At 27.5% G+C, this 25236-nt stretch overlaps 1 protein-coding gene across 1 annotated transcript; it reads left to right on the top strand.

Annotated features, from left to right (window-relative positions):
- The first annotated feature begins 496 nt into the window (after nucleotides 1-496).
- LOC129615170 (mucin-2-like) lies at nucleotides 497-22669 on the top strand. The gene is made up of 8 exons (XM_055530267.1): nucleotides 497-633; nucleotides 744-2106; nucleotides 2161-2634; nucleotides 18713-19002; nucleotides 19106-19347; nucleotides 20471-21930; nucleotides 22046-22244; nucleotides 22512-22669. The coding sequence occupies exons 1-8, from the start codon at nucleotides 497-499 to the stop codon at nucleotides 22667-22669; spliced, it is 4323 nt and encodes a 1440-aa protein (XP_055386242.1).
- The last annotated feature ends 2567 nt before the right edge of the window (nucleotides 22670-25236 follow it).

The following is a 25236-nucleotide window of genomic DNA, read 5'->3' as shown; positions in this document are numbered from 1 at the left end:
TTTAAGATTATTAAAGCTAGCAAAGGCATCCTGTTGAATAATTTTAAAAGAAAATAATACCAATTACGGTTTTTTCTAAGAAAATATGAAAAATTCAGGGAAAATTTTGAAAAAGTTGTAAATGATAGATAAAAGGTATGAATTTAAGGAGAATTTAAGGAAACGAAAAGCTAATCAAATTATTAAACCAACTTCAAAAATAAAAATATTATCATAGCAATCGTTTTTATATTTCAAAAAAAAAAAAACAATTTTTTTTCCCATTTAAATATAATTTTGGAAAAACTAATGAAATACCATGATTGTACTTTTTTCGTAAAAACTAACTGAAATGTTTTTAACTGAAGAGTAAAAATTTCTTATAAATATTTTGGATAATAAAGATTCATCAAAGTTTCAGTAAACTTGCTTAGAAATTATTTATTATCCCTAAAAGAAAAAAAATGTCTTATATACAATGTATAACAAATTTAATATTCCATTGTACTAGGTTAAGATGGTATCACAAGGTGCTCAAACAAACGGAATGATAAATGGTAGAAAATTAACAAAAAGTCTATCTGAAATGACTGGAGGTATGAGGCAAATGGCTACATCACCTGGTGACTTATTAACAGTTGAAGATTCTAGAAAGTAAGTACATAAATTATCTAGTGAACATAAAAGACTGACTAAAATTTTATCATTAAGAAAAAAAGTTTATATTTATTTAATACATTTATGATGTTTGCCTTTGTATTCAGTGTTATAGAACATGAACAACTTCATCGAACTTTTTCTGAGGAACCACCACGTTCACCTCTAATGGTACCTCAACAAAATATTATAATAAGTCAACAACCCCAGCAGCAACAACAGCAACAATTACAGCAACAACAACTGCAAGCACAACAACATATACATCGTTTTTATGAACCACCACCACCGCCTATAGGTGGAACGCAATCGAGGTCATCATCACGAACTAGCACAGAACATCCAGCATCATCTTCATTAGATCGTTTAAGCGGACATTCACGAAATCATTCAGAAGATAGTGCTGTTTCGTATCATTCAATATTAGATCCAGGTGGAATGGATTTTATTGGACGTGAAAAGTCTTCATTATCAGCCTCTGGTATTATCAATTATCCCTCTTATGGACCAACGTCATCATCAACTGTATCATCAGTTCAAAGTATAGCAACGCAAGCAGGTGGAACGATACCTTCTATGGCACCAGCTACAAGTAGAACTTCACATATAGACTACCGTAATTTACCATTTTCTTATGGTGAAATACCTATACCAGAAGACCGTCGCAGTTTAAGTTCTTCTCGTCCTGACACTGCAATGAGTTCAATTAGTTATGACATGCATAGTGGACATCATATGCATAGGCAGTATGGTTATGAAGCTAACAGTTTGCCGCGGAGAACATGCACACACCACCGTCTTGCACCACCTGGAGAAATGTACTCATTGAGCTTACCACGTTATGCAACCCCAAGAGAAAATCTTTTCATGCCTGAAACAGTTTGTCGGCACGCAACAGAATGCACGGAATTAATGAATGGTACTGCAACACCGATTGCACCACACCAGCAGGTACGCAGAGAATTATCTCGTGACAGTTCTACAGACTCGGCAACTCAAGCGATGGAACGAAGACGTGCCTCAACAATGGGTTTTAGTGACTTATTCCCCCGTACACATGGTACTTATCGAAGACCATCAATGCCCGTCCATCCTATAGTTGCACCCGTCCATAGCATATCTTCTGTAGAGGCTGATGATGAAGGTGGTGCAGAAAAATCCGAAGAAGAAGAAGAGGAAGAAGAAGATGAAGAAGATGAGGATGATGAAATTGAGCAAAAATCTCAATCCGTAAAAAAATCAATAAGTTTAGAAAAAGTAGAAAAAGAAGTTCCGAAAGATGTAGAAAAAAAAACGATTCGTCAAGAAGAGGAGGAAAAAGAAATTTTTATCGATTTCAAACCTCATATTTCACCAACACCGAGCCCTAGGAGGCGAAGGAAATTGCATAAAACCGTCTCTGATGGAGAAGTTCTAGCTGAAAAGCAACGCCAAGAAAATGTTCGCGAAAGCATACTCTTGAATGCCTCGGCAAGTGATGAAGATTTAAAAGTTATAACAGAAAATGTAAGTGAAAAAATTAAGGAAAAACACCCAAAAGAGTATATATATCAAAATCTTCCTATTCGGGATGAAGCAATTTTTTGTAGAAAAGATCCTAATTTATTAGCTTTACCAATTTCAAGCGAAATATCAAATGGAATACAACAAAAACGAGAAGCCTTTAGAAAGCGATCAATTAGTTTGGAAGATCCAACAGCTGATGATGAATCAAGACAACTCAAATCAGCTCCACCATCACCGTGCCAAGAAGAGGGTGTAGTACGCTCAGCATATCCATCGTCTGATTCATTGGCGAATGATGTAACAAGAGATCATTCTGACGGTATATGGAATGAATCACAGGTTACCGTACTTACGGCTAAAAATGGTGAAATTGATTCTGGAACAGCTTTATTGACACCTACTTCAAAGCGTAGAAATTTATTATTACAACATCAACAGAGAAGTTCAATTGATACCGATGCTTTAGATTTAGAAGAACAGTTTTCAGATCAGGTAAGTGTTTGACTCAAAAAAAGTAATATTTTATTTTGTATCATACCCAAGTTTTATTTCATACTCGTAAAACTAAATCGATACTACAAGAAGGATTATCTATCCTTTAACAAAAATAACGAGGTTTATGAGCAAAATCAAAATATACCATCCAATATATTGTGTATATCTACTAATTAACGAAGAAAATAATAAAATTTTGTTTTATAAATTTAAATCATATAGCAGAACAAATTTCTTTTCTCCTTTAATGAATTAGCAGACGGTGTTCAAAGAAACCCCAAAATATTAAATACTATTATTATTGCCTATAAAAATGTCTGACCCAAAATCATTAGTCCGTTATGCCATTCATTTTAATTTACATCCTTTATGTAAATGTTAAGCTCTTTTATTTTGCCTTCATTTCGTAGCACTTATAAAAAATTACAACGTCCTGAGTAGTTTTACAATTCATAAATTATGATTATCCCACAAAATATACAATTAAAATAGTTCTATAGTATGGTAGCTGTATAATATTTTTGTATTGAAATATTGTACAAGGTCTTATTGAAAAAAATAGGTTTCTGCTTTATTGCCAAAGTAAATAAATGGTAAACCTTTAATTATGAACTCGTATGTATTTTTATAATTTATCAAGTATGTTTCTTCCGAAAATTCTTTTCTCAAATCGATTAATCTAAATTTCAATGTTTGTAAAATAAATAACTGCAATGTGCTCTGGAATATTTTATTATTTGTGTATGTATAGCTAACTACACACATTATTTATATAAAGATGCAGTGTTTCCCTTCCAATAAAAAATTACAAATTTATATTATTCTAGGCTTGAACTTCCCAAATGGTGTTATATAAAAGAAGAAAATATTCAGTCCCTTAGTCTAATTATGTAAATATTCTTCTACCAAAAACTGATGAATTTATGTACTCTATTTGTGATTTGAACAATTTTTCTGGATCTATTAAATAATGTCATGGAATTTTTTTCATTATTGCATAATAAGAGGCACCAAATTTTCATTAAATGATACCAAAATATATGGCAAATCCAAAAAGGATATATTTAAAAACAAGTACATTTGCCTTAGTACTTTTTAAATCGTAGATATAAGCGAATTAGATATAAAGTGCATATTACTACTAACAACAAAATATAATCAAGTAACAAGTTATCACCCCTCTTTCTAAATGTACCATACTATCGCATGAGATAAAAAAGGAAGTGAGACATACATAAAAAACAATTTTTTCTGTCAAACACACGGGAAATTTGATTTTAGACTGATACTGAAGTATAATATCCTTCAGTGTATTCACATGGATAATATGATTTTAAAGAACAAGTTAGTTATTGTACTCTCTCAAATATTCTTTAAATCATCTGCCAAGTTGATTTACATGATTTCTTGGTAATTTCATAAACTTTCAACAAAATATTTATCTAAAGTTTTTTTTCAAATTCAAAATAATTTAAGACAACAAAACCTTAAAATGTTGAATAAAACTTTTGTTTGCAGAATACCACAAAATTTAAAATTTTATCTAAAATATCAAAATTATAGCATTGGAAAATATTTAAACCATTTTCATTTGAATCTATTTTTAATGTATTCTGTCTGGTATTTACACAATACTTCATCTATGGAATTCTTTATCCAATTTAATTCTTAGCGTTAATAATTAGTTCTTGTATAATTTGAATAATCAATACGCATTGGCGACAGAATTTTATCAAAAAATTTTCAAATTTGTATTTTATTTAAATTAAATTTTATATTTTGACAAAACTAGTACGTATATATATATTTTAAACGAGTGTACACACATAAATAAATGACATGGTTTGGATTTGTTAACATGCTCTCTTATCTGCATAAGTGTACAAATCATAAAGGATGAAGAATTTGTATAATTTTGTTAATATACATTTAAACAAAATTACAACGTAACTAAGAATGTACGACAAAAAAGATAAACAGACTCGAGATGTATTCAATATGGTTAGGAAAATTCAAAAGCAATTTTTTTTTTTTTGGGTATTCTGAAGCTTGTTGAGTTTTATTCTCAACTTGTTCCATTCTACTCCTTACTGACTAAGTAAAGATAATAAACTTTTCTTTAAAATTTTTAAGCGACAATGTTAAATTTAATTAACAATGTTAACTGAAATTGGAATGCAAAAGTAAATCAAGAACCCGCTTGAAAAAATATTTTTTACAGACTTCCCTTACAACAAAGAAAAAGTTTTTGTTGAAACCTTGACATGTGAATTTTAGTGCGATAACCTTACATCTCCTCTTGACTTAGACCATTGGTAAGACTGAAGGAAGAAATAGGACTTTAGCAAAGAGGCAAAAACAAACATTGTATTAAAACCTTTAGGTACCACCTTAATATTAAGCTAAATTTAAGATTAAATGTAAACTAAAATTTCATACCTTTATGTCAAACTTTTGACAATAACTTATTTGCAATCAATAAACTGACAACACGAATTTAAAAAAAATAATCTTGCGCGATCACAACATAACTGACCGCAAGGCATTGTTTAGCTTAGCTAAAATGTTGCAAAATGTTAGGGTTTAATTTGGCTATTATAGTAGAAGCTTACTTTGTTCCATCTAAATTACCTGAAAAATTCGTCAGTTAGTAATGGCAGAAAACAGAACTCAAATATTAAATTTCAAGAAAATCCGTCAATTAATTCCATAGATATGGCAAAAAATTTAATTTCGGCCCTTGGTTCGGTTTCCCAGTTGGCATATTTATAAGTTCATTTTTTAGTGCCTCAATTTAAATATTGAACGATGAAACATTTAAAATCGGTTCGTATTAAAGATCCAGTTCCAGACTCTTAATTGACATATAGAAAAAGTTGAACAAAACGCGCTATAACCAAAGTAAACTCAGATAAGAATTTTAATAAAAATCCGTTCAATCGAAATTGAGATATAGATCTGCACAGACAGTCTGACAGACATCTCCCTGAAAAGAGTTTATTTGCAGTTCCTGATCACGGGGATGTTCATTTCCGCCGAAAATTCTACTTATGTATCAAATTTAATGCCATAACATAACCTCCCTTGTATGCAATAAAAAAATAACGGAATTTTATTAGATAGTTTTCTATATTTTCAATATCACATCAGAGTTTCACCAGATTCAGTATCAATTTAAGATTTAATATCTGTCATGTAACAGGTACCTTACAATTTCATTATACGAAACTGCGCCGTTTTCAAAAAATTATATTATAAAATTTATTACATTACTAGAATAATTATTCCACAAACTTCTGCGATATTATTAGCAAAGAATGTTATAAATTTCGAATTATTATTGTGTTTCGAATTTTAAAATAATTGTATATAATGAACAAGACAATTTAATTCAATACAATTTTACTTGGAATCTCATCTTGTAATTTTCTTATCACATAATTTAATTATAATCCAAATCGTTAACATATTTTATCGATTATAAATTTTAAAACCTAAATTTGTTAGAATTCTATTAAAGAATAAAAGTCTAAATAATTGAATGAAATGATTATTAGCTCTTAATTTTCGAATATACTATTTAGAATAAAATATAATTATAATATTGTATTCGTTAGCTATTTTATAATGTATATAATATTGGATCATGCTATATTTGTTCGAGTATTATTCTAAAATCAGGATATAGATACAATAATGATGAATTCGTCCTCAACAAATTCTCTTAGCAATTCTTCTTTGTATTTTGTCTTATTGATTTTATCTGAGATTGATATTTTGTTCTTTATTTATTTATTTTTTTTCATTATCTTCTATAATTAAATTTCTGATATTTGTTCAAGTTCGATTATACAATACATATAATTAAAAAGAAAACATTCTTTGTCGTATAGACATAGCTTTTTGTATTAAATTTTAATGATTGTGTTGCTTTTGAGAGCGTTCTGTTTTAATACTTTTATATAATATAGGCTGTCATTTCATTTACATGAGAAAACTACTTTAGAATATGAAAAAGTTTGAGAATCAAACCATTTTGTCTATTATACAAAATAAAAATTAGTCTACATTTTATTGAATTGCTCAAAAGAAATTTGTATGAAAAAAGTATGAAAACAACCATTTTTTATTTTCATATCGACTTTGCGTTAATCATTCTTGTTGTAAAGCATCTTCGAAACAAAATCTTGAAAATTTCTTAAGATACGTGACTTCAGATCCTTTCTATTATTGAAATAAAGGTGCTAAAGGTATTTTTAATTGTGAAAAATTTTGAGGATTTACTGAAATTCAATTATATAATATGTACATAAGTATGTATGTACGAATTCAATTGGTTTTGTGTGAGTAGAACTGTAGAGTTATGATAAAATTTGTCCTTGAATATTGTAATATACATACATACATATATATGTACATATAAATTTATTTAATATTATTCATGAATAACTTAAAAAAAAAATCACAAATATTTTTTCATTAATAACATCTACTTCCAATATTAGTTTTCTTTTTATTAGCTTTATATTGTTAGACTTAATGATTAGCCAGTCAGTTATCATTTTATTGTTCTTTAATGAAATTTATGCTTCACTGGCAAATGAATATTACAATATTTTCAGCTATGAATTTAATATGAAAATTACAATAACTTTTTATTTTTTCATAAATTTTATGTTTTTGTTTTGTTACAAAAAATTTACGCCTACTACGATAAAATATTTTTATATGAATAAAATATTTTGAATTAATTTTGAAAGGAAAACTTTTTAAAGTTAAGGAATATTAAATCTCACTTATTTAACCCTATAATATCCACATAAACATTCGGAAAACTAAATTTAAACATAAAACAAAAGTAACTATTGAGAGTAGATATTTTTTATCAATCAGAAATTTTAATTTTTTCAGATTTCTCTCGAAAGTTTTAAATTGTCTTAGATTTTTTCGACTCGCCAACATAAAATTCTGTTTCTAATAAGATAAGCAATATCACGTGCTTTATTAAGATCAGCAATATCACGTGCTATAGACAATTTTCTTAGATTTTTTTCACATTGCATCTTACTTAGTATTGAATTCGTTTTATGCACTATTACTTTTCTTATTTAAAATACTAGTTTCAAATTAACGATAATTGAAAGGGTTAACGTTGTGTTTAAATATTTACAATTCTAATTGAAAAATACAAAATTTTATAAAGATTAAGCATATTTTTCTTTCTGAATTTAGTCCTTTATATTGTAGTAGCTACACTTATGTTTTACTTTATTTCACACAATGAAATAATTTTACTAACCAGATAGACCCAATATATTAGCCTTAATAGATAAACTTCTATTTAAAATCAGAAATATTTTGTACAATTTACACTCTATACTATTTTATTCATTTAGTAACAGAATATTAAATTCTTAAACACATAATATGCACGCGCATTAAAAAATGTCAAAATATTTTAAGTTATAAATATGTGATTCTTAAATTTTTAATATTCGTAATATGTAGACCGTACCTTTTTTAAATTAGAAATAAAATTTTAGAAAATGTATTTGATTTGCAACAACATGTACACACGCAGACATGAAATTGCCAAAAAAAAAAAAATTTAAAACTTTTTATAGACTCTTAAATCTTAAAAATCCAACCAACTTTTTAAAAGATAAGTTTAAAAATTTTATACTATTTAACAAGTTTCCCATATACATAAGATTTTTCATTTTAAAAAAAAAAAATTTTATGGTCTAGAAGAAATATTATAATCTGATCTAAAAATAGAAGAGTCCTTGAAAATTTACGATTATTTTAAAATTAGAAGATTTATATGGTTGACTGGTTTTAAATCTTGGTAAAATTATCTGAAGAAAAACAATTTTTTTTTTCATAAATTCACTCATATATCCTGCGCCAACATAAATACTTTTAGTGCCCATAAATAAATTCTTGAAAATGTATGTATATACTTACTTACACTTTATAGCATGTTGATATAAATACGTGCGTCTACTCTATATGCTCACATAAATTTTGAATTTTTATTCTTTGTGCCTGATTAATGATGCTGTCTCGATTCGCCAACATAAAGTTAACAATGTCTTATGGTTAAGGTGTAAACTTAAGTGAGTTTATATAGAACTTATCTCTATTTGAAATTAGGCGGGTAGAAAAAGTGGTTGGCATATCTGAAATTATTTACTTTTCTTTCTTTGAATAAATCATTTTTCCAACAAATATTTTAAAATCATTAATATTTTTAAAATATTTTCAAGGTTTTGAAATAATTTTAAAGAAAAATGTTGGTATGTTAAAATTGCTGAATTTTTGCAAAATTTTGTTTAAGGTTTAATAAAATTTTAAGAACTTTTTTTTCCAAGTGTGCCCATACTGTTTCATAAGGTTATTAACTCATAATTATTGCACTTCAAACCAAAATTGTTTAGACGTATTGAATTTTTTATTAGTCTTTGAAGCAATTTCATTCTACACAACTTATGACAATTTAATAAATTGGATAACCCACCCAATGGGTTATATAGTCCACCAGTGGGTTATATTTTAGTGTGTTAATGTAATAGTTTACCCTGACCACAATAAATAGTTGTCTTTTATGAATATAGGACTCTTATTATACTGTGACAACCATATCAATATAAGTAGTAATATATAAAAATTTCTGCCTCAATAACAACTAACTATTGGTAAATATAATAAATTATTTTCAATAAAATTTCAAACATTAAATCTTATATCCTTTATTAAAAGGATATTTTGTGTCGGAAAATTATTTTTCCTCATAAATATTCATGACTTCGTGGGAAATAAACCAGAATCGTATTGCACCAAACCCTTCGCACTTTTTATATCAATTATTCAAAAAAATCTCAAAACTTTTGTTTAAGTCAAGAGTCAAAACCCCAAAGAACTGTCCTGCATTCAAGTTTTCATTCAAAAATCGCATAACTAAAAGTTTTACAAATTTTTATTTTTCAATACACTAACCACATTTTATTTATCGATTCGACAAAATTCGAAGTAATCACAAAAAAATTTAAAATTTTAAAATAGCTTAAAATAGCTGTAAGTTTGAACATAACATTTTTGCACATAAAAGATTCTAAACATAGACCTTTCATTTCAAAATTATTGCTGGACACACCACAATTTAAAGAATTTAATTTTTAAGGATTAATCAAATGAAAAAAAAAATTATTTTTACTCTTATATTATACAATATAACACATTATTTTTTTCCAATTTTATTTTATTAAAAATATTTCTAAATTCATTGAGTTATTTAAAAAAAAAAATTCATGCTATTTTTAAGTTGATTCCAAAAATATTTATTGCAAACCTATATAATATATGCAGGTATATAGAAAAATGTAAGACGAAGAGAAAGCATTTAAGTACAGTGATAACAATTTTCTCATTCTATTTAACGGTATTGTATATAGAGCAATTATCATGATGTTACGAATATAAAAATCAAATTCTTTTTGCGATATTATTTTTATAACATTTCGCGTATATTTGCCATATCCTTTCACATAATAAACACATAAATAATATTATAAAAACGCTATTGACCTCATTTTACTCTGTTTCCGGCATCTAGAATGAAAAATTCAATTTTCCTTTCTATTTAGCGATACATGCCTTTATAAATTTATTCAAGAAATTTTTCACAACATTTCACTCTTTTTTTATTTAAAATCATAAAAATAGAAAATCCTATTTTATAACGAATGTCCATAATAAAAAAAAAAGAAAAGTTAATTTCTGGTTATGCAGTCCAACTATAAAGTACGGTATTTAATTTAATATTAATAATAGAAAATTATATATTAAAAATATTTTACACGAACCCAAATAAAGTTAGGTCAAACCAATGGTTTTTCATGTAGCCCTTTTCCCTTCAAAGAGCGAAAATACTGGTTCAAAAAGCAACCTGCAAAATGAACTACATTATTAATATTACTCTCATTCACATACGAATATTTTTCAAAGATTGCATATATTTAGGATGAGCAATGCATGCAATCTCAAAAAAACAAAAAACTATTTTAGACGCGTAAACATAATGCTCGAATTTAATAGTAAACTGCAAAAGCTAAGAGAAATAATTGTATTTTTTAATGTCATTTAATTTACCGTTAGGTTTTTGCGTGTATAGAAATTTAAAAAAGCTTTGCGGTTTCAGAAATATAAGATGCCAAATCTTGAGAGGTGGTGCTAGTGTGATGGGGGAGGGATCGGGGGATGTTCTTAAATGAACTATTTATTAATGTCTAAGAGCTGTTAAAATATCAGTCTACTATAACAATTGAGAAGAAAAACATCGAATATTTGAAAAAAAAAAAACGATTATAGATAATGGTTAATTTTAATGGCCATTTTGTTGTTTTAAAGATCAACAATGTTGTCCTGTTCCATGGCAGAGGAGCTGCACCACTACTTTTCTAGGTTTGCAGAATTGAAAGAATGTTTAGTTTCGTTACAATAAATATTCAACATACACCATCCTTGGGACTTTGGGGAATTTTCTTATCTTGAATCAATAATTAGTTCAACTCAAGTTGGAAATTAACAAACCGCTGGAGGTGTTTTAGTAAAGGAAACTTTGTTACCTAGTTAATCTAAGCACCCAATACAAAGTACATGATAATACATTTCTCTAGCTAGGTATAATAAATTTCTCCATTATTTTTGTTTTATTTTCTTTTGTGATAATGTTCGAAATGGAACAATATAGTCTGAATACCCTTTTATTTACCCTCTGAAAATTAATGTTATTCGCTTATAATAATATGTGAGCTCCATTTAACAATTTGTTCAATTCTTTAGAATCAAAATAAAACTGGAAAAAAATATAAATTTATATATATGAAATATATGTATATATATATGTATATATATATAAATCTTTATGTCGTTGCTCTTGTTATTTATAAATATTTATTTGTTATTTCCGTTTTTCAGCGCGTTCTATAGATACTTATATACCAAAAGGACATACGAATATAAACTCGTATATCATCACGTTGCGTTTATTAAAAATTTTAATAGCAATGTGAGTACATATACATACATTGCATATAAATTTATACTTGATTACAACATAGGTACACAATACGAATATACAAACACACATATTTATAAAGAAAAATTTTTGAGCAAGAATAAAATGAAAACAACAAGAGAACAGAACTGTAAGAATAAACATTTTTGCTTTTTAAGTTCTCACACTTTATATGAAATTTAACCACAGACACAAATATGTAGATCTCTGAGAACATATTATGATAAAATGGCAAAAGTTTGATTTATGTAACCTGTGTCGCCTATATACTCTTTGAACTTAAAATACTATTATTTTTTAAGTAAACATTAACTTTGTAAGGAATTCACTAATAAATGGCCATTAAATTCCAGTTAAGTGAGTGCATATATTAAGACTCCTGCTATGCTTATGGAACCCAAATCGATTGATATTTTTTAACAAGAAAAATACATTTTCAAAAAAAACCTGCAATTCAACATAAGATTTAAAAATTTCATAATAGAAAAATTATTCAAAATAAATATTGAAAATTATGTACTTAAGTATTTCAACAACATTAAGTATGTTAAATTAAACTAAATGCTAATATTAAAGAAATGGCTGCATTAGTTACTATAAATTTCGCATGAAAGCGTTTTTCTGTAAACAAAAAAAAAACGTAAAACTCAAACTTAAACAAATTGTTTATACTCGTATTTAGCATTTTCGAAAAAAAAGTAAGGAAAAAGTGCTTATTAGTTTCAATTTTACTGTTCTTTTGTTTGCGTGTCTGTTTGCACAAGTTCTACACCCCCTAAGATAGAAAACTGAACTTATTTCCACAGAACTAACCTACATCGCCTCCTCTAAAATTTATAGCCCATCAAAACCCTAAAAACACAATTTTTTACTTATACTTAATTTTACACTATTTTCTATTTATAATAACGCAGAAAAGTAGTGACTGGTCAAAAAATAGTGACGGATCTAAACATTTTTTTACACATTTTTTACATTCCCTTCTCTTCTAAACTCGTAATCGTAGAAATTTTGTATTGATGGCTTTAATCCGCTAACAAATAATTTATTATAATTGAAGATTTTTTTTCCAACTTTGCTTCACAACCCTTTCAAGTCATGGACTTTCATAATTTGTGTAACCTTAATTTTCGATGTTTAATTGGTCCGAAAATGCAAGTCTTTTCAAATAATGTAAATGACATACCATCAAAAAAGGTAATTATTTATCATTTTAATTGACCAACACATATCGAGTTCGACCGTTATATTAATGCTTCTTTCAATATTTTTTCCGAATTTCCTCCCCCCAAATGTATGCAATAATTTGAAGTATTTTGTCATATCAATGAAAATAATAATAAATATGCATCTAGATTACTATATTTAAAAATATTGTATTTTCACTTGTTCAAGGTCAAGGAAAAGTGCTGCTTTAAAAATCATTAACTTGATCCAAATTTATTTCGTTACACATCTGTACAAATAACATTTATATATTCATGCAAAGCATAGTAACGTTGATATGTAACAGTAAATGTTATGAAAAAGACTAATCATGCACATCCTTGTCATAATCTCCTGCAGCTTACAATTTCTGTTATCCCCATTGATATAAAGCGTTCATTTTGTGTTGATTTTTTTCTCAATAAAATTTTGTTAACAAAAATAACAAAAAAACACAAAAAAAAAACAAAAAACAAATTATAGTCACTTGGCGAGTAAATGATTTCGTTTATCCTTATTTTCCTCTATCACTTAACTTTAATATTTTGTACTTATTTTACAAAATATAAAAAAACATGATTATGAAAAAAATATCCTTAGAAAATGACAGCATTTTCACAAAATATTGATGTTTAAAATGATATCCCTAGAAAATATTCATTTACATATTATGCATATATTAAGTTGGTAAAATTTTGTTAACCTCAATTAGAATATCGTTATTTAGTCAGGATGTCACTGAGCTACTAATGATAATTAGTTTAAATATTTTATTTTATGAAGCTTAGAATGGGAAATCACATAACAGTAGCAATACTTATATAAATTGGCATTTAGAGTTTCCTTGTTCCTTGTTCAATCTTCCTATTTGAAATTATATAATTTAACACATTATTTTTTATTTATTGATAATGTTGTTAATATTAGGCTAGCATATAGTATGAACACTAAACTGGCTTATAAATTATAAGTTATTACAAATTTGTTTTGAACCCGCTATATCCGTTAATTTAAGAAGCCCTCTTTAAATCCCCATTTAAATTCACTATATTTGTATATTGTAAAAAATATAAAAGTATAATAATATGAGTATTTGACCGTGCGATATTTAAATCTCCATTTACTCCAACACCGACTGGTCACGATGCTTCAATTTCCTGGTCACGAATAGTTTTCGAGTATTCCCACATACTGGTTATATGAAAACGTTTGAAATGTAAATTACTATAATTATTTCACACAATTTTCCTTAAAATTTCTCAGGAATTATGAAATATTTTAAAAGAAATAACAATATAACATACATATAACTTTAAAAATAATACACACATATACATAATAAACGATTAAATTTTTATAACAATTAAAAATTATCCTTGAAAGCAAAGCAAAAAAATAAGAACCTAATTCTAAATTTATAATATTTTTAATAATTTATCATTTCTCATTGAAAATTCTCCTATAAAATCCTTTCTGTTTTAAATATATATTTTGCAGTGTTAATTATTTTTCTAGTTAATTTTTCATTCCATAATTCCTTTTTTTTTTCTTTTACTTAACTATGAAACGATTTAATAAAAAAGAAAGAGAAAAAAAAAAACATTTGGTTTTGTTTTTATATATTTTTGTGCCTAAATCATCCAATATTATCCTCATCAACGGTTATCATCATTATTATTAACTATGCAATATAATAATAAAAAAAAGTAGCTATATAAAGAAACTTTAAACCTATGATGAAAATCATAAGAAAATAGGAAAATTCTTAACCCATTAGCAATATGAAAGTTAATGAGTTAAAAGTCCAGACCAGACTATAAATCTTTTAGGAGAACAAAACAGAAAAGTCCTTTTTCTTTTACTCTTTTTATAACATCTAAAATTATTTTGTTTAATAATTTTTATCTCAGTATAATAACTGTTTGGACCCATATTAATAAAGTTTGTATATTAATTTTTTTTTTTTGTATTTTTAAAGAATTAAGTGGTAAGAAGTTATTACGGGCTATTTTCATTTATTTTAGTTTTTTAATTGAACATAAAAAACATCAACGTAAATTTTAAAGTTAATAATTTAAAAGTTCTATCGTAAAAAAAATTCATATCTTAAAACTGTAAAGTATTTTAGTGTATAACTAAGTATATAACTGTAAATAAGTTTTTCAAAATATTTAACGTTGCATACGTTTAGGCGGATCACCACGCAATAAAGGCCAAATCGTCTATTTCGCTATTTTACTCGCAAAGTGAGAGAAAAGTGAGTAACTATTATATATTTGTATAATGGAATTTTTGAGTGAGAAGAATTATTTGGTATTGCGTATCTCGTTTTTTTCTAAAATGTATTCAAAATTCATTCACTTTATGTTTGAAAGTGAGACGCTCAGTCGATAATTTGAGAAAAAATTCAAAAATCCAATTGAAAAAATGGTGAATCTTGTTGGAAAAATGTCTGATTTAAAAGTGAATAAAAAATGAGATGAAAAAGCGAGATACACGATTAGGCTGTAAATTTTGTGATAAGATTGGCAATTACTTTAATTAAAACTCATTACAAATTTTTATAAAATATTTGGGAATTCGATAAAATTTATAAAAGAAATAAGTGTATACGAACAAATTACGTTTGATAAGCGCATTTTTTTTTACCTAGGTATCTTTTATGCGTATTAATTATGATTTATGATTTCATTTTAATTAAATCGTCTGGTATAATTTACAAAATCATTGTTACATCAAATAAGCTTTTTCAAAATTAAAATTTCGATCATACTTTTAAAATGAGGTCATTACAGAAAATAATTTTTCTTTCTCACAAGTGGGTTTGTAATAAAGGTCACGAAATTTCTAATTTTTAATTATATTAAGGCATGGCGCTTGGTCTTGCCTTACTCACTTATTCATAATTTTTAGTACATACCTCAGGTATATGAAATTCCTCTTCGACATTGTGGAATCTCAAAATCTATAATTGATAGTATTTCCATTCTTCTATAAATCTAAAACATTTAAAAAAGGAAACATATTATGTAAAACATGTCCGCCTGTAAAATGACAACCAGTATAAACTGAGAAAGGGAAACAGAAGAAAAATATGTACAAATGTCCGTTTTATCTTACTCTAAATGTCATATTTAATTTGAAAACACAAATTTTATTTTTTCAGCCTTGTTGTCCACAATTTTGTTTTTTTTTTGCGTTGTTTTTACTATAATCATTTGATTGTTTCTTGTTGTTTTTCTCTATTTTTTGTAAGTTTTTTTTTTGCTTTTTTCATAAATTTTCATTTTCTTTTTCCTTTTTTATCTTATAAATTTAGCAAAATCCAGTCATTTTTTTTCTCTTTTTTGTCATATAAATCTTTTTAAATCCATTTTATCTTTTAGTATCATTAAAGTTATGTCATTTTCCATACGCAAGTAATACTTAACAGGGATAATGGGAATAATTTTCGCAGGGAATCTAAATTTTAACAAGAAAAAAAAGAAAAAGGAGTGTGTTTGTATGGTAGAAAATTTTATTTTTGATAAGGTTCCAATTTCATTTCTGGCGGCTGTTTATACACTAAATTATAATAATTATAGATTGGGTTCCATCTTCTTTTTTTTTAAATAATTCATGTTGTATATAAATAATATGAAAATATAATGTTCATACTCGTACACAGAACTACTACAAAAAAGTCAATAAGGATTATAGAAATTAAAACTGAAAATATTAGATTGACTAGAGGATATTTTAAAGAAAATTGTTATAATATCGTAGAATCATTAGTTACATAATGTACCTAGGTATCACACCATTAAATGTTATATTGGGGTGTTTATTACTAAAATAGTTTCATTATGGAAATATCAATTTTAAAAAGACAAAGAATTCAGGTATCGAAATTGACCGCACTCATAAGGATGCGCCGCGAAACTAAAAAGATCATATTTTTCGAGTGTACAAGGACTAAAGTGCCCTTGTTCTGGATATGAAAAAAATTTAGTATTAATTTAAGAAATATATAATTGACATTTATTGACTTTTAAACGAAAACCTTGACATACCAAATTCATAGTATAATACCATCATATTAGATTTTATTTCAAGATTAACCTGTACTGTAATACTTTAATACTTGTTGATGGCTATTGATTCAAGTTAGAAAAAAGAGCTTATAATGTATTTAACAAGTAAAAACGTTTCAGTCGGTATAAACTGATTGAATTATACCCTGCAACTTTCGTTGTTGTATAGCAATTACTCAAACATATGAAACCATTCTATAGAAATTTCACGGATATGTCTGATTTATAACTGGACACACAACTGCCAAGTTTCATGAATCTGACTTTATTTTTCCAAATATTTAAACTCTTGGACTTATATGGGAGCTACTCGTAGCTGTAGAGCAATTCAACCAAAACATCAGAAATATATTTGACCTATAACTCGACACATAACTGCCAAGTTTCATGAATCTGACTCTATCATTTTTCCAAATATTTAAAATAAGCTTTTGGAGTTGTATGGCAGGTACCCGAACCTGTCAAGCAATTCCTCTAATTCAGAAATATATTTGACCTATAATTGGACACATGACTGCTAAGTTTCATGAATCTGACTTTATTATTTTTCTGAATAAAAAAATTTGTTGTTGGAATTGTATGGCAGCCACCCGAACCGGTGCAGCTATCCCATTATAATTTTTAGAGCATATGTGGAATATAATTGGACACATGTATACAAAATTTTATATTTATAGCTTTTTTAGTTTTTGAAATATTTTAAATAAACTCTTTGAGTTGTATGGCAGCTACCCGAATCCGTTGTCCGAATTAGTCCAATAACAATAGGGCTCGTCCTTGGCACAAAAGAAAAAACTTGTGAAAGTTTGGTGTCGATTGCATTATTCGTTTTTGAGTTATCGTGCGATCGGACGGACGGACGGACAGACGTTCATGTCTAAATTGACGCAGAATTTTACGCTGAGCAAAAATATATATATATATTTCCATACCGCAGATGACTCCTTCAAGTAGTTACAAACTCCATACCAAAGTTAATATACCCTTCACGAAGTGCAGGGTATAAAAATCAGAATTTTTCAATATCGTTTTAATATCGTAAAGTAAAATTATAATTATAATTTTCACCGCAAAAGAAGGAGAAAACCAATTTGCAATAAGCTTCATAAAATTATTTTATTTCTTATTGAAAATTTCTATTAAAAAATAAGGTAATAAAACTCGGTTCAAATATTATTAAAGGAAATCTAAAAAAAAGACTATTTTAAATTATACGATCAAAAATTTTTTTCAAATTACCTTGTAATATAAGGGATGTTTTTTTGAAAATTTTATATCAGCTCAAATCTCTTAATATTCTTTTATGCATTTTTGGCTTTTACATATTTAAAATTACGGTGAAAAAAACATAAGCTTGTGGATGTAAAATTAGTCGGTAAATGTACTATAAAAATTTGATTCAGTTGTTGACCTATTTCCAAACTAATATTAACGTACAATGTCATAAGCAGTGACATTTTTTTAAAAAATATTCGATATTTGCCAGGGTTCTTTTCCAAGTAAGACGGATAGTAACTGAAGGTGAAATTGAAAGTGAAAAATTTTAAATCTTTCTTGAACATTTCATAAAAATTTTTTTAATTTTTTATAGTAACCCAAGTGTGGCACTTTCTATTAGATCTATTATTAATAAATTTCCTGCTAAATATACGCAAACATTTTAGTTACGGATAGCAAAGTAAAAAATTATAAGAATAAATTTTTTTTTTATTTTTAGTCTTTACCACGAATGCCTTCACCGAAATTAAAACCAGCTGGAACACAAACAATTACATCACCGCCATCATCTAGTTCAAGTAGCGCACTATTACAAGTTCCTAATCAAACAACACCTATAATAAATGTAACGAATACATCTAGTATTGAATGTGATGATTTACCATTACCACCAAGACCAACAAGTCGCCGTTCGTCACGTGTTCTTTCACCAGGGCAATTTCCATCACATCAGCAACAAATTGATCGTAGAAAAATGGATGTATTAATGATGACTTCACCTACAACAAGGTAAAAACAAATTTAATTTCAATAAAAATATATTATGCAAAACACAAAATTTATTTATAAATTCTTTCATTTTTTTTTTTTGCTTTTCATCAAAAATGTATAGAATCCCACCAGATATTGCGGCTGCGGATTCAATGCAACTACGCGAATCAATACCAATTGTTCATGAACATCATACTTATGTAAATCGAATGGATTTGGGTATTAAAAATAATACTACAGATATTTCTGAATGCAGTACAAATACAACAGATGAATATGTGACATGCACTGATAATTCAAAACGTACGCCAGGTATTAAAACACCACCAACAACAGCAAGTTCGTCATCTACACAAGTACCAGGTTCGAATTAATTTGGTGTCCTTGTTAAACTTTGGAAATATTGGAAAAAAATTTTTTTTTTTATTGTCATGTTTGTTTTCCCTTTATTTTCTTTTGCTGTTATCCTTATTTTTATAGTGAGGAATGAAATTTCTAAATTGCAATTTGTTTTAATGTTTTTTATTTATATTTTGTATTTCAATAACGCTTAAAATTTTAGGCTATCTATCAGGTATCAGGATTAATTTAAAATGGAATGAATATTTTTGTTTCACTGAATTGTATTTTTCCCATTGTTTTGATTAATTAACTGCACAATATCGTACTTATTTTGAATATTACATAGAACAATTTCCCTTGCATCCATAATCATTTTAAAATAATCTTTTTTAAGCACTTTAGTACGAAAATTCAAAAATCAGTTTTGCATGAACATTTTAATTTTTATAACAATAGACGAAGTATAATTATAAAAAATCCAATTTAGTTTAGAAATTAAAAATACAGTAATTAACATTTTCATATTAATAGAAACGTTGAAAAACTAAACATAATTCAGATTCGAATATTTTCCAATCAGCCTCCTTTAATCAAGCTAAATATTGACTTTTGACTAAACCAATACAAATATGTCTCCAAACTGAAACACTGCTCTATCGTATTAAATTTATTTCAAAAACAATCTTCAAAATAAATTAGGCACATGGTAAATCTTTTTTAAAAAATCTTGTGTCGCAAAAAGCATTCATTTAAATCAGCCAAGAAAGCTTTATAATCTTCCTTTTCATTTTCGTCATTCCATTTGAATTCATCCTTTTAATTTCTTTTAATTAAATATTTATCAAATAAAATTCACTCTTTTTTGATATGACAAGCATATACATATACATATAGATAAATATATGTATATGAACATTTATTTTGCACCGTTATTCTAATTTTGGTATTTGCTGTTGTGTGATGAATGGCTTTATGAGAGAAAACATCTCTTAATTTATTTTTTTTGCAGTTGTATATGTTGGTACCGATAAAAATAAACACATAAGCTTTGTAACTTTGTAAATTCTATGTCAAGAATTAAATATTAAATTTTTATTTTTTTTTCATTTTCTTTTTTTTTTACACTGATATTTTGAACTGTTAGTTTCACAACAAAGTTCACAAACAGTTCAAGAAGGATCATCTTTTGAAAGTGCTTCTTCCCTATATTCAACTCGTGGTGACGGTTTATCTGAAGACAATCCCCAAACTGATGATGTTCAATCAAATGAACCGCCAGAACCATGTTCTTTAATTTCACATGTAACTACTCAAATAGTTGTAAGTGATGGTGTTATACCACCACCGGCAGGTGCAACAGTACCACAAATATTATCTCCATCTCATTCAGTTACAAGTAGTTCATCTGATAGTTACCTAATAAATGATATGACAAGGAAGAAAAGTGTTTCAATTACAACTCCTACAACGGCAAATGCTGTAATATCAACATCTCCTACAACACCTGGATCAACAACTTTAACAACAACAACAAAAAGTCCAACATCTTTGCGTACAAATGTTGTTGGTACTGCAATTACTTCTGGTACAGCAAAAGTAGCAATTGCTCAGAAGAAGAAATCTGAATCTATTTCGGATGAAGAGAAAAGTGAAAAACGATATTCAAGCAGCGGTTATTATGAAAGTCCACACGATGATGAACAATTTAAATTAACAATACGTCACAGGCGTGTTAAAATTGAAGAGGAACGTCGTCGTAGACGTAACAATATGAAATTAGATATCGAACGTGAAAATTTAAGAGCTTTAACTTCACCAATAAAAAAACCCACCTCATCATCTTCCTCGATACAGACACAACAACAACAATCACAACAGCAACAAACAACACCATCAACAAAAACAACTCCTACCTCTGGCACAGGTATAATATCACCCGAAGATCGTACAACAGCCGCTTTAAATATTCTCGATGGAACAAGTCCAAATAAAATGAAACGTTTCCGACCAAAAATTAAACGACAACCACGTAAATCAAGCATGACTGAACAAAACATATCAATGATTCGTAAACCAAAAGGTGTTCATGGTATTCGAAGTCCCGATAGATCTACTGATCGACCATTACAAATACCTGCAACAACGAGTAAACATTCACCAACAAAACATGAAAAACGTATAACAAGTCCACCAAAAAAACATGCAACAATTAGTGGTCCACCAGCTACCGACGTAATTTGTTCTGAAAAACGTTTAAAAGCTAAATCAATTGAATCATTAAGATCTGTATCACCTGGATCTGATTCTGTATTTTATAGTGAAACAGCTGAAGTACCAGCTGATCAAATACATTGTTTACATTGTGGAAAAGAAGTTGAAATATTAGCAGCTGCATCTGGTTCACAAGAATCTATTCCACCAATTGATGATGAAGGAGCAGATATGCTTGTTAAACCGCCAGCTGATTTTGCTGATTCACCTATTACAACGAAAACATCACAACGATTATATAAAAAAATGGATAAAAGATTTCGTTCTGAAGATCGACATGGAATCGAAAGAAGTCGACATTATAGAAGTAGACAAGAAAATGTTAGAGCTAAGGTAATTTTAAATAAAACTTCTTTTGTGAATCACAAGTTATTGTATTTGAAACCGACCAACTAATATTAATTTTTTCTTTCAAATAAACTACTTAATTTTAACAATTATCGAATAGAGTGAAGAGAGAACAAAAGAACAAACAACACCAAGTCCACCATCAACATTACGTCCATCTGGTTCAAGTCCATGTATGCTGCCAGATGACTTAGATGAAACTGAATCAGAACAAGTTTATCGTGGAAATTTTCAAAAAGGTTTATATACGAGATTAACAGACAGTGATGTTTGGGTCCAATTAGATCATCAAAGTTTTGGTAATTATTGAAATTAATTGTAGATGATATTATTATTACTTTCACGTGTCGTGCCAGACTCTTACAAGAACTATCATCGTTAAGAACACTTTATTTAATTTTTGGAAAACAAAATGTTCTACTTAAATTTTTTTATTTTTTATATTAAATATAATAAAAATGAAATTTTTTAGCTTAATTAGAAAAACATTTCATTGATACAAAAACAAAAAACTACATAATTCTATTAATATTTTTAATATTTCTTTTCACAATTTATAAAAATAGATCGTCACAGAAATCGACGAGGTTCAACAGACTCTGAAAAAGCATTCCAACAAAAATATCAAGTTATATTACATCGTTTAGTGCAGCGAAGGTGCACTCTAGAAATGTATCATCGTCAGAAACAAAATTCATTTAGTGAGTACTATGCTTTAAACTAAAAATAAATTTCATATTAGAAAATATGTCGAAAATATGTTGACATATTATATAGATAAATATCTTATATATATGTAAATTTTATTTGCCGTAGAATAAAAAGTATCCGATACCATTTTCTTTGCCTGTCTTCTAGTTTCTCTGATTTTTCATAATGTTAAACAAAATAGAGTGTACATATTTATTAAGACTAATATATTTTTCTTGAATCAAAGAAGAATTAATTTGGGATAATCTTTGAAAATCATTGATGCTGAAGCTAGTTAAAAGTGGTCGAAAACACTTTTTTAATTCTTATAATAAAAAAAAAATATTTTATTTAAAACCAATTTCTATACTATTGCGCCGTCGAAGAGAACAGCAATTAAAAATGTTGAATTTTCATTTTTAATGAAAAGTGAAAATGAAAAAGAAAATATTTTTGATGACGTTACTAAAATGTGATGTGTGTGAAAAGAAAAGAATTTTTTATTTCAATTTTATTTATTTTCACATAAAAATGTCGTCTATATTATTTAAGAACTTTTGATTGTTTGTATTCTCCTATATACATAGCGTATCTATGTATATAAGGCGATTCATGTTTAAAATTTTTATTTTTGTATTATAAACTTGAAGTTCCTTTTTGAGTGTGCTATTAACTTTTTAATGTATATATCAAATATTGAATATAATTGAAGATTTTAGTAGTTGCATTAAATAATGCTCGATATCAGCAGTCGAACTCATTGCATGGCATTTGTTTGAAATAATCACCATATTCATGAAATAATCGAATTTTATTGGAAATAAAAGGATGATTTTTTGATAAAATACTTTTCTGCTTACCAAAGGAGCCGTGCCGAAAATCTATGTTCTCTTAGAGAAGAAAGAACTTCTCTTAGAGAAGAAAATAAAGAAGAAAGGTTTTGCTTTTAAGAAATTTAGTAGTTTTAAAAATTTCAACTTATGTGCCATCTAAAGCCAAAACGTTTAGGAACATCTTTATCAACCTCAATACAATTATCTTATGCCACCCTGAAATTGTATTTTATCCAATATTTTACCTTGAAGAATGTGTTATAAGAGAGTGTCGCATGATTTCATCGATTTTTTTCACATCATTTTCAAAATAATGATTTTTCAGCTTTAATTTCACTCGTTTCTTCTTTTTATTGAGGATCATATATGCTTTTAACCTTGCCATTTTCTATTAAATTATTGTAGTTTTTAGCACTTTTCCAAAAAATTTTTTGAAAAAAGTGCTTATTAGTTTCACTCTGTCCGTCCGTCCGTCCGTCCGTCCGTCCGTCCGTCCGTCCGTCCGTCCGTCCGTCCGTCCGTCCGTCCGTCTGTCCGTGTGTCTGTTTACAAAACTTCTACACCTTTGAAGATAGAAAGCTGAAATTTAATACGTACATAGATCTTTACTAGAAACTTATTTCCGTAGAACAAAATTTTTAGCTATCTCCCCCCCTCTAGAAGTTATACCCCCCCAAAACCCTAAAAATGGCCTTTTTTAAATATTTGTTGCAATGAAACCATAAGCATTTTTGAAATTTTGCAAACGCAGAAAGGCAGTGGCTTGCTTCCCCTTACGCGGTATACTATAGTTCAACTTAAGAAAAACAAAATGACCGCTCAAATTTACCGTTATTTAAAGTCCTTTTTTTCCAAATTTTTGATGTCGTTTTTCTTCTAGACCCCAGACTGTAGAAGCTTGAAATTTTAGGAGCTTTTAGATATTAATAAATAGTTCATTTTGTTAGAAGAAAATTTTTTTCTATCTCCACCCCCTCTCAAGTTAGCACCTCTTGAAATTCGTAAAATTTGAATTTTTGACACCTTATATTTCCGAAACCGCAAGCTTTTCCAAATTTTTATAAACGCAAAAAGCTAACGGTAAATTCCGTGAAATTAAAAAATATAATTATTTTTCTTAACTCACACAATTAAACCTTAAAATCGAGCATTATGTTAACCCCTTTTTATATTAATTTTTGCTTTATTTCAAAGACTGCATAAATTGTTCATCCTAAATATATGCAATCCTAGAAATAGTTTTGTATATGAATGAAAATAATTTTAATAGTGTGATAAGTATACATAGACTGTATTTAAAAGCAGAATTTTCACTTGTTGAAGGGAAAAGTGCTACAATGCAAACCATTGGTTTGACCCAACTTTATTATTTTTTAGTAGACATTTTTCATTTTCATTATTGTGATTTTTTCATTTTTCTTTTATTCTTACATTTCTCTTTACGTTTTTTTCTTTTTCCAATTTTATTCTAACATATCTTTATACTTCCTCATACCATGTCATATCAGAGTTTTTCCAAGGCTTTTCAAACTGATGATACGCTATACAGAATATTTTGGAATTCCAGAAAATGTGTATAAGTTTGTGTAAAATTACATAATCAACGCGATACAGCTGTAAAAAGAGATTTGAGATTTTTGTCCTTAATATGAGTAAAAACTAGTATTTTGCAAGATTAAGATAAAATTTCAACAAATTGGAATAGACTAAAATTTTGGTACTACACTCAATAATTTTTCGCGTTTCACAGTCGCGAATGACACATATT

This window comes from Condylostylus longicornis, unplaced genomic scaffold, assembly GCF_029603195.1.
Source record: "Condylostylus longicornis isolate FDR11 unplaced genomic scaffold, ASM2960319v2 ptg000135l, whole genome shotgun sequence".
NCBI classification, from domain to species: Eukaryota; Metazoa; Arthropoda; class Insecta; order Diptera; family Dolichopodidae; genus Condylostylus; species Condylostylus longicornis.
The sequence above is the reverse complement of the archived record's forward strand: the minus strand, read 5'-3'. Positions and strand labels throughout refer to the sequence as shown.

Excerpts from the sequence above, each read along its gene's own strand:
- LOC129615170 (XM_055530267.1), top strand. The coding sequence starts at position 497 with ATGGTATCACAAGGTGCTCAAACAAACGGAATGATAAATGGTAGAAAA. Across the intron at positions 2,635-18,712 it reads AAGAACAGTTTTCAGATCAG|TCTTTACCACGAATGCCTTC; the intron begins GTAAGTGTTTGA and ends TTTTATTTTTAG. Across the intron at positions 19,003-19,105 it reads ATGACTTCACCTACAACAAG|AATCCCACCAGATATTGCGG; the intron begins GTAAAAACAAAT and ends AAAAATGTATAG.